This window comes from Oncorhynchus mykiss, chromosome 23 (assembly GCF_013265735.2).
Source record: "Oncorhynchus mykiss isolate Arlee chromosome 23, USDA_OmykA_1.1, whole genome shotgun sequence".
NCBI classification, from domain to species: domain Eukaryota; kingdom Metazoa; phylum Chordata; class Actinopteri; order Salmoniformes; family Salmonidae; genus Oncorhynchus; species Oncorhynchus mykiss.
The window spans coordinates 17,709,593-17,725,099 of NC_048587.1; the positions used below are offsets into that span (position 1 = coordinate 17,709,593).

General features: G+C 42.5%; 1 protein-coding gene across 2 annotated transcripts; it reads left to right on the plus strand.

Moving 5' to 3' along the window:
- Window positions 1-12,073: 12,073 nt before the first annotated feature.
- On the plus strand, window positions 12,074-14,728 carry LOC110502364 (male-enhanced antigen 1). 2 transcript variants are annotated; one of them, XM_021580328.2, is made up of 4 exons: window positions 12,074-13,057; window positions 13,362-13,653; window positions 13,823-13,895; window positions 14,061-14,728. In XM_021580328.2, exons 2-4 carry the CDS (start codon window positions 13,390-13,392, stop codon window positions 14,222-14,224), a joined length of 501 nt encoding a protein of 166 aa, XP_021436003.1. In that variant the 5' UTR covers window positions 12,074-13,057; window positions 13,362-13,389; the 3' UTR covers window positions 14,225-14,728. The 2 variants fall into 2 exon arrangements, with proteins under 2 accessions (XP_021436003.1, XP_021436002.1); XM_021580327.2 differs by having other exon boundaries at window positions 12,145-13,057; window positions 13,799-13,895.
- The last annotated feature ends 779 nt before the right edge of the window (window positions 14,729-15,507 follow it).

The following is a 15,507-nucleotide window of genomic DNA, read 5'->3' on the forward strand; positions in this document are numbered from 1 at the left end:
AGAGAGGGCTGTGTCACTTCAGCTATTATCACTCACATCAGAGAAGAGTGAAGTTCCGCTTGCTTTGAATCATTTACTTGCAACAATGATAGAGCCAAACTTCGCTATTCTGAAATCTCTTGAAATTAATACTGACAGAGTAGATCACTAATGCATGCACACTCAATTAAAAAAAGACAGACCTTGAAATATTTTAATTTTAGGCAAACTTGTCCTCACCACCAGACATTACAAGTCATTACATATCTTGTTGTGGATCAACTTCTCTCTGTCCTACACAGCATCCTCAGTTAGGACAATCTGGGCGCAAGGTTCAAACAAATGTTCACAAGATCATAACCACCACAGTACACAGTTTAGTCATAATGCAATAAATTAGTCAAAAAATACTTAACTGTCCAGAAAACAACAAGCAAGTTGAGCTCAAGCTGGTAGCAAACTACACTAATTCTTACAGGAAAATAAATAACACATTTCTGTCAGACATTTGTGGCATAGATAATTAAGATGTCTTATCTACATAATATGCTTATATGATTGAACTGTTAAACTCTTGTTGTTAGAATGTATCCCTTCGGATTCTGCCGTTGGCAGTTGCACTTCCTCCCTCATATGGGCTTCAGTCACCTGGGGCCCAGAGAGGGGAGAAGTCAGGCTTGTCTTTCACATGTCCCTGGTGATATGCAGAATATCAGAAAGAGAAGAGGACAGGAGGGAACATTGTCTTCATATGTGAATGTGTCTTTACCTATTTTAAACCATGTGATTCATGGGGAACCAATTACTTGTCTCCACAATGTCTGTGCGCCATTCACTCCCTCCTTTGGACTTGGGGGAGATGTGGTGGTTAATTTCTTTACTATCAAAATAGGAGAGAGAAACTTATCACACAAGTCAGAGTTAGCCCCGAGACAAAAGTTCAAAGGCATTTTATAGCCAAGATACACCCCTTTCAACCTACATGATGAACAACAGATGTATAGAATGGGTCACAAGGTTAAGATTTGTATGAAAGATACTTATAATTCACAGCAGACAGTATCTGCTGTGTCAACAGTTTTCTTTCATTGTTCAGACCAGGGTATGGCCCTGGGGTCATCTCTCCCTGGTACCATAGAGAACATAAACATTAACTCATGCTCTGGAATGCAGTCTCTTTAGGTTTTATCACCCAAAAGACATTGTAAATCTCTTGTCAGTGTTATCTCCCAGAGGCCCATCCTCAGTAAAACACACACACAGATGAGCGTTATAACAAACCCTTATCCTGTAGCATAAAGCAACCATTTGATGCAATAAAAGTATTATAACATAATCTTGCAATTTTCCACCATAGAGATAAATTCTGATACAAGATGTGTGGGGGAGTGTCTGGAACCATTGTACGTCATCTCGGATGTTGCACCTATCCTGGGATAGTGTATTTTTATCTCATCCATATATTTATATATTCTTATTCCATTCCTTTACTTAGATTAGTGTGTATTAGGGTTCTGTCGTGGAGTTGTTAGATTACTTGTTAGATACTGCTGCACTGTCGGAACTAGAAGCATAATCATTTCGCTACACTCGCAATAACATCTGCTAACCATGTGTATGTGACCAATACAATTTCACAACTGCCTTGGTGTGTTTGGACCATGATAGTTTGTTGGTGATGTGGACAACAAGGAACTAGAAACTCTCGACCCGCTCCACTACAGCCCCGTGGATGTTAAATGGGGGCCTGTTCGGCCCGCCTTTTCCTGTAGTCCACGATCAGCTCCTTGGTCTTGCTCACATTGAGGGAGAGGTTGTTGTCCTTGCACCACTTGCCATGTCTCTGACCTACTCCCTATAGGCTGTCTCAATCTTTGTCGGTGATCAGGCCTACAACTGTTGTGCCGTCCGCAAACTTATGGTGTTGGAGTCGTGTTTGGCCACGCAGTCGTGGGTGAACAGCGAGTACAGGAGGGGACTAAACACACACCCCTGAGGGGCCCCAGTGTTGTGGATCAGCGTGGCACACGTGTTGTTGCCTACTCTTACCACCTGGGGGCAGCCCGTCAGGAAGTCCAGGATCCAGTTGCAGAGGGAGGTGTTTACTCCCAGGGTCCTTTGCTTAGGGATGAGCTTTGTGGGCACTATGGTGTTGAATGCTGAGCTGTAGTCAATGAACAGCATTCTCACATAGGTGTTCATTTTGTCCAGGTGGGAAAGGGCATTGTGGAGTGCGATTGAGATTGCGTCATCTGTGGATCTGTTGGGGCGGTATGCGAATTGGAGTGGGTCTCGGGCATCCAGGATGATGCTGTTGATGTGAGCCATACCCAGCTTTTCAAAGCATTTCATGGCTACCGACGTGAGTGCTACGGGGCGGTAATCATTTAGGCAGGTTACCTTCACCTCCTTGGGCACAGGGACTATGGTGGTCTGCTTGAAACATTACAGACTCAATCAGGGAGAGGTTGAAAATGTCAGTGAAGACACTTGCCAGTTGGTCTGCGCATGCTTTGAGTACACTTCCTGATAAACCCTTCTGGCAACGCGGCTTTGTGAATGTTGACCTATTTAAAGGTCTAGCTGACATCGACTACCAAGAGCGTTATCACACAGTCGTCCGGAACAGTCGGTGCTCTCATGCTTGCTTCAGTGTTGCTTGCCTCGAAGCGAGCATAAAAGGCATTCAGCTCATCTGGTAGGCTCGCGTCCCTGGGCAGCTCGCAGCTGGGTTTCCCTTTGTAGTCTAATGGTTTGTTTGTAAGCAGGAATCAGGAGGATAGAATTATGGTCAGATTTGCCAAATGGAGGGCGAGGGAGAGTAGTCTTGTGTGGAGTAGTTTTGTGTGGAGTAAAGATGGTCTAGAGTTGTTTTCCCTCTGGTTGCACAATTAACATGCTGGTAGAAATTTAGTAAAACAGATTCGTTTTCCTGCATTAAAGTCCCCAGGCACTAGGAGCGCCACATCTGGGTGAGCATTTTCCTGTTTACTTATGGCCATATACTGCTCATTGAGTGCGGTCTTAGTGCCAGCATCAGTTTGTGGTGACATGTAGACAGCTCAGAAAAATACAGATGAAAACTCTCTTGGTAAATAGTGTGGTCTACAGCTTATGAGATACTCTACCTCAGGCGATCAAAACCTCGAGACTTCCTTAGATTTTGTGCACCAGTTGTTGTTTACAAATATACATAGACCGCCACCCCTTGTCTTACCAGAGGCCGCTGTTCTGTCCTCCCGAAAAAGCATAAAACCTGCTAGCCGTATGTATTTCTTGTCGACTTTATGCCAAGACTTGGTGAAACATAAGATACAGTTTATTAATGTCCTGTTGGTAGTATATACACACACACGTGATCATAGTTTGTCTATTTTATTCTGGATTGACTGTACATTGGCTAATAGGACGGATGACAAAAGTAGATTACCATCTCAGCGGCGGATACTAACAAGGCACCTGGATCTTCGGCCACGATACTTCCGTCTCTTTCTCCTGTGAATTACGGGGATGAGGGCCTTGTGGGGTGTCTGAAGTAAATCGTTCCCTTCAGACTTGTTGAAGAAAAAGTATTCCTCCAGTATGGGGTGAGTAATCACTGTTTTGATATCTAGAAGCTCTTTTTGGTCATAAGACACAGTGGCAGAAACACTATGTACAAAATAACTTTAAAAAGAATGGGAAAAAAACATACACAACCGCACAATTGGTTACGGGATTGTAAAACGGCAGCCATCTCCTTCGGCGTCATTTTTTGTCACAAAGGGTGATAAAAAAAAATTAACTCTTGACCAGTTAAATAGGTCCTAAACCAATTTAGAAGTGGACCGTAGAGGCCAACCCATCACTCCAGTCTGTCCAGAAGGACATCATGGTCAACAGTGTCGAATGCGGCACTTAAATCCAAGAGTACAAAGACAGAGATTTGTTTGGCATCTGTGTTGGCTCTAAGATCATTTACCACTTTAATTAAGGCTGTCTCTGTGCTAGGATGGGCCCGAAAACCATTTTGGAATTTTTCCACAACAAAAAATTCAAATACAGTTGGCACTAAAATCATTTTTCTGTTCGTAAACAAATTTCTCCAGAATTTTGCTTAAGAATGTAAGGATGGAGATTGGCTGAAAATTGACAAGAGCTGAAGAATCTAGGTTTATTTTCTTCAGAAGGGGTTTCACCATAGTAGTTTTTAGGAAGTGATTAACAAGGGAGTGATTAACAATAGCTTGCACTTCTTCAGGTATGCAATTAAAAACAGTTTTGAAGAAGGTGGTGGGGATAGGATTGAGAAGGCAGGTCGAAAGCTCAAGTTGTGATATCACTTTTCTGAGCATGTTGGTGTCAACCAGTGGTCGGCTAGGGCACATATCAAACTTCACATCAGGTCTTGCTTGACTGTTAACCCGCCTAACGTTGGTTATTTTATCTCTGAAATATGCCGCAAACTTAAAAGTTCACATAGGTTTGCGGGGGTAGGATTTATCAGGTCATTTACCAGGCTTTTTGGACCGTGAAGACCTTGATCAAGTCTGTTGTCCTCTGTAGAAATTGGACAGTTGGATGAGCTGAGCTGGTGATCCCTCTTCTCTGCATCTGGGGGTATAGTGTCCATAAACAGGGCACATATCATCAGCCTGAGGAAGGAGGAGAATATGGTCAGAAGGAGAGTTACTGGGCGAAAAGGGGTTTCCCTAGACAATTGTGTCAAAATATATTGGATGGGAATTATGACCAGACTACGCCATTGTAAGTCAAACAATTGTGCAACTAGAGAGATATAACACATGCATGCATTCAATATGTTTACCTTCTGAGCTGCCTTGTGGAGAGGGTTGAAGGCTCACTTATCTGTGGCATTCACACATTCGTTGAACTTGATCACGAGGCCATGTGCTGTCGAAGAGACAGAGAAGAGAGGACTGAAGAGACAGGAGAGGAGTGACAGAGAGAAGAGGAGCGAGAGAGAGGACATGACAATCACGCCAATGAGAAAGTATGGTAAAAATCATCCCTTTTTGCAGGGCTTCCTCCTGGGCGGCATCCTACCGTTGTCTCTGTTTCCTCCATTCTTATTGCAGATAAGATCTCAACCAATTAAAGGCAACCAGGTGTGTAGGGCTGACATGCTGCATCCGAGTAAGGTCACCTGCGTATAACGAACTATATCAAAACGCAGCACACCCAGTGGCACACAATAACATTAACACTGGAGCAGTATTCATAGTTCAATTCACACCGAATGTATATTTACTACTCGTGTTGAATAGTTATGTTGCAGCTGTGACAGTCACAGCATACAGTAAGTAGTCCAGCAGAAGAGAGAGGGAAAGGGCACACACACACACACAGGTGGTTATCTGAGCATTTTAAAGAAATGATAAATTAATGTCCTGTATTGGTTTGAAGCCCACTCACCACGTCAAGGTAAAGGCCATGAGTGAGTTGTTAGTAGACAAAATCAAAATGTTAGTTAAGAACCACAGGAGGTTGGTGAGGGGAGGACAGCTCAAAATAATGTCTGGAATGGAGTAAATGGAATGGTATCAAACATGTGGGAACCATGTGTGTGATGTGTTTGATACCATTCCATTAATTTAACTCCAGCCATTACTAGGAGCCCATCCTCCCAATTAAAGGTGCCACCGACCTCCTGTGTTAAGAACATTGATGCGTTAAAGCGATTCATCAAATCAAATGTTTCCAGTTTGTCTCCGACTGACCCCAAGTTACACTTGAGTGTTCTGGGTGATTCCATCACAGTGTAGTTGTGTCCAGGAACATAAGGGGTGTCCTGAACGGCATAACCATGATCGATAGTCTGACACCACACTTTACTCACGTGTGTCCACCTTCACTGCTATATCACTGTGATGTAGGCCTACATCTGTATTTAATAGGCTAGAAAAGGAAGCAATCCTTTTTCTTATTAGTGGCATAGCTGTTTCAATTTATACTAAACATTTCACAAAGAAAGGCCAACCTCCCTGGTGACAAATTAAACAAACAGTGAACTGGTTATCATTAGAAGTACCGTGCCTTCAGAAAGTATTCATAGCCCTTGATTTATTCCTAATTTTGTTGTGTTACAGCCTGAATTCAAAATGGATTACATAGATTTTGTCTCACCCATTTACACACAATACCTCATGGTTAAAAGGTGAAGGCATGTTTTTAGAAAGGTTTGCAAAAAAAAAACATGTCATTTACAGCGAAATGCTTGTGTTCATAGCTCCAACAGTGAAGCAGTAGCTAACAATTCACACAAATCTAAAAGTAAAAGAATAGAATTAAGAAATATATATTTCTCAATGTCGGAATGGCAGTAGAATACAGTATAATTTAATACAGTATATACATATGAGATGACTAAAGCAGTATGTAAACATTATTCAAGTGACTAGTGTTCCATTATTAAAGTGGCCAGTGATTCTAATTATATGTATATAGGGCAGCAGCCTCTAATGTGCTAGTGATGGCTATTTAACAGTCTGATGGCCTTGAGATGCAAGCTGTTTTTCAGTCTCTCGGTCCCAGCTTTGATGCACCTGTACTGACCTTGCCTTCTGGATGATAGCGGGGTGAACAGGCCGTGGCTCGGGTGGTTGATGTCCTTGATGATCCTTTTGGCCTTCCTGTGACATCGGATGCTGTAGGTGTCCTGGAGGGCAGGAAGTTTACCCCCTGTGATGCGTTTGGCAGACTACACTACCCTCTGGTGAGCCCTGCGGTTGCGGGTGATGCAGTTGTTGTATCAGGCGGTGATACAGCCCCACAGGATGCTCTCAATTGTGCATTTGTAAAAGTTTGTGAGGGTTTTAGGGGCCAATACAAATTTCTTTAGCCTCCTAAGGTTGAAGAGGCGCTGTTGCACCTTCTTCACCTCACTGTCTGTGTGTGGACCCTTTTGGATCGTCAGTGATGTGTACGCAGAGGAACTTAAGCCTTCCACCTTCTCCACTGCGGTCCCGTTGATGTGGATAGGGGCGTGCTCCTTCTGCTGTTTCCTGAAGTCCACGATCAGCGCCTTGTGCTTTGTTGACATTGAGTGAGAAGCTATTTTCCTTGCACCATTCTCCCAGTGTGCAGTGCGATGGCGATTGCATCGTCTGTGGATCTATTGGGGCGGAAAACAAATTGAAGTGGGTCTAGGGTGACAGGTAAGCTAGAGGTGATATGATCCTTAACTAGCCTCTCAACGCAATTCATAATAACAAAAGTGAGTGCTACAGGGCGATAGTCATTTAGTTCAGTTACCTTTGCTTTCTTGGGTACAGGAACAATGGTGGCCGTCTTGAAGCAAGTGGAGACAGCTGAGTGGGATAGGGAGAGATTGAATATGTCGGTAAACACTCCAGCCAGCTGGTCTGCACATGCTCTGAGGAAGCGACTAGGGATGCTGTCTGGGCCTGCAGCCTTGCGAGGGTTAACACTGTTAAACATCTTACTTACATCAGCCACAGAGAAGGAGAGCCCACAGTTCTTGGTAGCAGGCCACGTTGGTGGCACTGTGTTATCCTCAAAGAAGGTGTTTAGCTTGTCCGGAAGCAAGACATCCGTGTCAGCGACATGGCTGGTTTTCCCTTTGTATTCCGTGGTTGTCTGTAGACCCTGCCACATACGTCTCGTGTCTGAGCTGTTGAATTGCGACTCTACTTTGTCTCTGTACGGATGCTTTGCCTTTTTGGTTGCCTTATGGGGGGGAATAACTACACCGTTTGTATTCGGCCATATTCCCTGTCACCTTGTCCTGGTTAAATGCGGTGGTTCGCGCTTTCAGTTTTGCGTGAATGCTGCCATCTATCCACGGTTTCTGGTTTGAGTCAATACAATACACCTGAGTCAATACATGTTTGCGATTTACAGCTGTGAGTCTTTCTGAGTACGTCTCCAAGGGCTTTGTACACCTGGATTGTACAATATTTGCACACTTTTAAATATTCTTCCAGCTGATAGTTGATCATTGCTATAGAACCATTTTCAAGCAGTCAAAACAGTAACTAAGCCACTCAGAAACATTCAATGTCTTGGAAAGCAACTCCAGTTTTAGGTTATTGTCCTGCTGAAAGGTGAATTTGTCTCCCAGTCTCTGTTGGAAAGCAGACAGAACCAGGTTTTCCTCTACGATTCTGTTTGTGCTTAGCTCTTTTCCATTTATTTTTATCCTCCCAAAAAACTCGGTTGTTCTTGCCGATGACAAGCATACCCATAACATGATGCAGCCATAACCATGCTTGAAAATACGAAGAGGGGTATTCAGTGATGCGTTGGATTTTCCCCAAACATAACGCTTTGTATTCAGGACATAAAAATTGTCTAAAAAAGTATTTTTTGCAGTTTTACTTTAGTGCCTTATTGCAAACAGGATGCATGTTTTAGAATAATTTTATTCTGTACAAGCTTCCTTCTTTTCTCTGTCAATTAGGTTAGTAATTACAATGTTGTTGATTTTTCCTCAGTTTTTAAAGTCACCATTAGCCTCATGGTGAAATCCCTAAGCGGTATCCTTCTTCTCCGCAACAGATTTGGGAAGGACACCTGAATATTTTTACACCATCCAAAGTGTAATAATTTCACAATGCTCAAAGGGTTATTCAATGTCTGTTTTATTTATTTATTTGTTTCCCCCCGATCCACCAATAGTTACCCTTCTTTGCGAGGCATTGAAAAATCTACCTGGTCTTTGTTGTTGAATCTGTGTTTGAAATTCGCTGCTCGACTGAGGGACCTTATAGATAATTGTATGTCCGGGACACAGAGATGAAAATTATTTTAAACTCAATTATTGCGTGAGTGAGTGAGTCCATGCAACGTATTATGTGACTTGTTAAGCCAATTATTACTCCTGAACTAATTTAGGCTTGCCATAACAAAGGGGTTGAATACTTATTCAAGCAAGACAATTCTAAAACAATTTCACTTTGAAATTAGGGGGTATTGTGTGTATGCCAGTAACACAAAATCTTAATTTAAATCTATTTTAAATTCAGTCTAACTAGGACTGGGCGATATATCGAAATAATTCTAATTTATGTTTTTGTCCTATATTCCAAATGCCTGTATCGCAAGAGTCAAGGTTTTGTTATTTTTTATTTTTCGTTTATGTCAGCTTGCTTCTGTTGGGGCAGCAGGTATCCTAGTGGTTAGAGCGTTGGACTAGTAACCGAAAGATCGAATCCTCGAGCTGACAAGGTAAAAATCTGTCATTATGCCCCTGAACAAGGCAGTTAACCCACTGTTCCTAGGCCGTCATTGAAAATAAGAATTTGTTCTTAACTGACTTGCCTAGTTAAATAAAGGTTAAAAACACATATCTCCCTGGGATATTACATCATTTATGCAGCAGTATACAAGACACATTTTTACTCACCGTTGTTGTGCTGTGCGCTCGAATGTGGCGCGGCGGTCCTTCTTGTGGGCAAACTTTGTGATTAACCTGGCATTCTCTGGATTGATGGTGCTTTCAAGACAACTGGGAACTTGTAAAAAACAAGATCGAATCATGACATCAGTGATCTTCATGTCGGCGCTCTAGAAAAGAGGCCCGAGTTCCCGACCTGGAATTCCGAGATGGATGACCGTTCTAACCGTTCAGTACAAGCTTGTTTTTTTTCCATGTTCCCAGTTGTCTTGAACTCACTAAAGTCTGCGATTTCCCTTATCCGAGTTTCCAGTTGTTTTGAACACAGCAGAAGTCATTCTGGATTGACAGCATGGCCAATGTATAAAATATTTTCTGGCCCATGGTGTTGTGTGTAAATGTTTATACTTTTAAGCTTGGAAAAGAGAGACCCCTTTTAATAACTGTTTTAATAACTGTGACCTTAATTGCCTACAGTCTGTAAGCTGTTAGTGTCTTACCAATGGTTCAACAGGTGCATGTTCATTAATTGTTTCTGGTTCATTGAACACGCATGGGAAACAGTGTTTGAACCATTTACAATGAAGATCTGTGAAGTTATTTGGATTTTTACGAATTATCTTTGAAAGACAGGGTCCTGAAAAAGGGATGTTTCATTCTTTGCTGAGTTTAAATATACTTTTTTGCAAAACAAGCCCTGAATGACAGGTCGCCACTGATTGTATAAATGTGCAATAAGCATAAAATGTTGATTTCTCTTAAATTGTGTGCACAAATTTGTTTACATCCCTGTTCAAGAACATTTCTCCTACGCCAAGATAATCCATCTACCCGACAGGTGTGGCATATCAGGAAGCTGATTAACAGCATGATCATTACAGAGGTGCACCTTGTGCTGGGGACAATAAAAGGCCACTCTAAAATGTGCAGTTTTGTCACACACACAATGCCACAGATGTCTCAAGTTGAGGGAGTGTGCAATTGGCATGCTGACTGCAGGAATGTCCACCAGAGCTGTTGCCAGATTATTGAATGTTCATTTCTCTACCATAAGCCACCTTCAACGTCATTTTAGAGAATTGGGCAGTATGTCTAACAGACCTGACAACGTCAGACCATGTGTGTGGCGTTGTGTCAGCGAGCGGTTTGCTGATGTCAACGTTGTGCCCCATGGTGGCGGTGGGGTTATGGTATGGGCAGGCATAAGCTACAGACAATGAACACAATTGCATTTTATCCTTGGCAATTTGAATGCACAGAAATACCTTGACGAGTTCCTGAGGCCCAATTATTTGAAGGTATCTGTGACCAACAGATGCATATCTGTATTCCCAGTCACATGAAATCCATAGATTAGGGCCTAATGAATTTATTTCAATTGACAGATATTCCTCATATGAACTGTAACTCAGTAAAGTCTTTGAAATTGTTGCATTTTGTGTTTATATATTTTTTTCAGTATAGTTACATTTGTAACAAAAAGGGTATTTTCATAGACAGACTTGAAGGCCAGATCAGTGATTATTGCAACAACAAAAAAAAGCAGGATAAAATAATTAGTGGGTCTTATGGTTGTGGGAGGCTTATATTTAGCCTAGGTATAACTTCACAAGCCCTGAATTCATTAGATTATTGCTAACTGTTTGAAATGCAGTGTATTTGACCTTTAATTTTACAACACTTATTTCGAGAAAACATAACTGTATGATTTTTAGGCCTTATCGCCCAGCCCTACCTTATCGCCCAACAAAATGTGGAAAAAGTCAAGGGTTGTGAATACTTTCTGAAGGCAGTGTCCAAACATAAAATAATGAAACAAGAGTGTGCATTCTTCAAGTGTAAGAGGTCCTTAATTGACACCAAAAAGCCTATACTAAAAGGCCTATTCTACACCCATTTGAAGAGGAAAAAAAGCCCCCCCACTACATAATTTGTGACCAAGTTTTCATCTGATTTGTCTCAAATAACTTTCCTGTCAAGCAATGTAGACACAATGATCAATGTAGCTAACTACACTCAGCCCAGGTGTCATTAATATTAACGAGATAGCTAGATAGGAAGATATTAGTGGTGCTTACATCGCAAGCTTGTGAAGGCTAACGATATTTATATAATGCAAATTTGAAGTAGGCTACCAGCTAACGTTTTCTAGCTAGCCAGCTATCCTCAATGACATTGAATGTGGACTAACCCTCAGCCCCCCTAGTTATAGCTAATCACAAGGCAAACTGACAAGATGGCTATAACCAACTTCATATTCAAGATGAAGTAGCTAGCTAATTAGTTATGTATTACTAAAATCATAACTACAAATCAATTACCAACTTACTTGAACTGTTAATGTAATGATATAATTGGAATCCATTCATTTCAGTCCGTCTTTGGCTGCATTCCAAACACTAAAAAGACTAATACAAAAAAACAGATATACAAACAAGAGTACAAAAACCTAACCGACAGGGGAATTACATATCAATATTCATTTTCAATTTGTTAAATACTTTTATGGTGCGTATTGCTTTTTTGTTTTTACATTTACTGATCATTTCAAAATAATATTGAAATATGTGAAAAGACACACCCTACACCCTCAGCACTCAAATTAAGACACACCCTATACCCTCAGCCCTCAAACTCAGTGGACACTTCTGATGACGTTTCCATGACGTCTGACGCGTATACACTTGTAGCGAAAGGGAGGAATGATTTTTAAATGGACCGCCCTTGCCCGGAATTATAATTGCGTGTCTACTTATATTAACTATATAATTATATATATACGCCGACTGTATGACAGCTAGCAAATTAATTAGTTAACTAACGTTAGCCTGCCTAGCTGGAACTTCTGAAGAATGAAACTGTTTTATTTCTACAATTTCCAAAAGAATAAGCAAACAAAAACATAATTACTTTTACGACACGTGTTTATGCCGTCATCTGCATTAGAGGCACAATTTCTAACCGTTTTACTTACACTTGTATGTTGATTTATCCATACTGAGGTTGGGGTTCTAAGTGTCGGCAGACTTTTCTTAGCGGATGTACAATTATTGCGAATTGAATTATGGGGCGTATCAGGCCCGAATGGAACATAATGAATTATATACTCGCAAACTCGATCAAAAACGAAGGCTGAGGGGCTTACGTTGCAGACTTCCTTTGTTTGTCTAATCGTTTGGACAGACATCCAAGATGGTGACGGGGATACCCCCAAGGGCATAAGGCGAGGCTAAACTCAGTGGACAATGGACCTGATCGGACAGCTCAGAGCCTCTGCTCTTTTCTGTCCATAAAACGAGGGTGTGTCTTTTATGAGTTTGAAACGCAGCCAAGGTCACAGGATGACTATACAATGTTAACTTCGGCTGTGAGTGCCTGGGGGGAAAAAAACAACATCTAAGACAGTTCATGGAAACATTCTATTGATATATTTGGTATAAAGGTGATAACAAAAGTGTCGTTTTGGGAATTTTGAAAATGTTCTTCTCAAATGGGGACGTCTATTGGAATTGTCTTTCTGGGCTCGGCGTCAGTTAAAGTGCAGTACCGCCAGTCTCCTATGGGTATATGGGATGGCGTACTTCCCAACCGGAACCCTGACATCAAAACGCGACGACTTCAAATCCGCCTCGATTTCCGTTTCATTGACATACGGGAACAGGAACCACAACAGTAGCTGGCTGGTGGCCCAAAACATTGAGAAAAATCTAACTTTCAAAGGTTAGTGAAATGGGTGTTTATAATAATCTCACCTGCATGTGGTGTGTCCCTCATCGGGCAGTCTGTCTGTCTGTCATCCTATATGAGCTAGCTAGCCGGTTAGCTTATGACGTATAATAAAAGCTATCGTCTTTAGCTTGCAGTCGAGCGAAATCAATCTTACTTAGCTATGCGATAACAGCAGGTAGGCGGAGATGGATTGACAGATAACTTAGATTAGTATCTGTATCCATGCTCGTGCATGAGTACTGTATATCACTGCTGTGCAGTGTCACAATGACGCTCTCTACCCCACCACATCCAGGGCTTGTGCCTGAGTCAGACCTCCGTGGATGGAAGTGGAGATTGCGTTCGAGATGGGTCCTGAGAGAATCTTACCGAACTCTGAGGAGGAGCTAGGTCATGAGCGGCCGTCGGACGCTGGGGTGCCTGAGGTGGGCGGGGAGTGGAGTGGAGAGGAGGAGGATGATAATGGAGGTTACTATTACCAGCCACTAAACCAGGACCCTGATGGACTAAATGCTGCACCAGGGGACCATCCTGAGGATATGCCCCCAGTAGCAGAGCAACTGCAAGAAGTCCAGGAGAGAATAGAGGTACCGAACCCTATATTCTGAATATGATCAGTTTAGTTTTTCAATCAGTGTCATGTTTATCATCTCTATAAAGACAAGTCAGTGAAATGTTAGCTGTCATGTTGCTTGTCAAGACATTTATCCAACTTGATTGACTTCCCCACAGTTGATGGGCTTGCATCTTCCCCAGCCCCCTCCCCCAGATAGTGATGAAGACCCAGAAGGAGCACACAGCAGCGCAGCCTCCATCCCCATGGATGAAGGTGAGGACGCAGCCTTGCTTAGTTCATCCATAGTACCCCTACATACAGGGGTCAGGGGGATACTCATAATGCCTTAGGGTTGGCCATAGCTCTTAGAATCATGCAGTTTCAATCAAATGCTCTCTGAATGTAGTGCCTTGTACTGATGTCCATCCCTTCCTTCAGACCACGTGGAGCTGGTGAAGAGGACCATGGCAGCAGTGGCCCTGCCCTCTCTGGCCATCCCGGCCTGGGCTCAGGAGATCTCGGACGACCAGTGGAAGGACATGGTCCAGCAGACGCTCCAGACTCGCCAAAGCTCAGAAGGCCTGAGGCTAGAGCACAAATAAGACTGAATTGCCTCTTTCCCTCAGTCTGTCTTTAACTCTGTCCTGCATTTCACCAACACACTTAACCCAGGGGAGTCTGCACTGAGGTCCTCTCTGAGCAGGTGTTAGGTGTCTCAATTCTCAAGAGATTGTGAACTCCTCTACGTCCAATTCTCATTAGATGATATTTCTGATGAATATTTGTTTTTCAAAGGAGGCTCTTGGTACCTACTACACCTAACCTGCTGCTTAAGGTAATTTGTAGGGTTTGTGAAGGAGTTCGCATGAGTATAGTATATTTTGTCTCTCAGATCAGGCAAACTCTTACCGTTTCTGCTGGAGTACGTATTATGAGCCTCAATGACAGTTTGGCCTTGAGTACAGAAGCACTATTATATTCCCCTCCCCAATGCTTCCTGAGACATTCCAACATCAGATCACCTTTGTTTGTTTTTAATGTGATACTTACTATTGGTTCTGATTACCATATTATAATACTATTAAATCAGTTTTTGTTGAACGTAATATATAAGCTGTCCGGTTTATTAGGTACACCACCCATTCACGAAAATGGATAGTTTCTACAGACAGTGAGTCATGTGGCTTGCTATATAAAGCAGGTCTTCAGTTACTGTTAGAATGGGCAAAATGAGTGACCTAAGCGACTTAGAGCATGGTATGATCGTCAGTTCCAGTATCTCAAACTGCAGCCTTCATGGGCTTTTCACACAAGTGTTTAGGGCTTCCTGAGAATGGAGTGACAAACAAACATCCAGTCAGCGAAAACATCTCGGAACACACAACAGCAGACGACCGCACCGGGTTCCACTCATATCAGCTAAAAACAAGAAGTGGCTCCAGTGGGCATGTGATCGCCATCACTGCACAATTGGTGATTGTTAGAATATTGCCTGCTCTGACGAAACCTGGTTCCCCATGCTAATAGCAGTCAGGATTTGGCGTAAGCATGAGACCATGGACCTATCCTGCCTGGTGTCAATGGTAAAGGCTGGTGGCGGTGGTGTGCCGCGCCGCCGTCCCAATCTGTAGCGACGGCATGTTGCTATAGCGTTAGCATGGACCAACATCCCTGTGGTACTTTTCCAACTCATAGAATCTACCCCCAGAATAATTCAGGCTGTTCTGGAGAAAAACGGGACTCCGACCGGTACTAGATGGGTATACCTAATAAACTGGCCAGTGAGTATATGGGCATAAATTAACAATGGACATTTCCGAGTCTTTCTTGTTCACTCAATGATGGATATTGTTTGTGAGGATAACAGATTCCCAAACTCAATGAA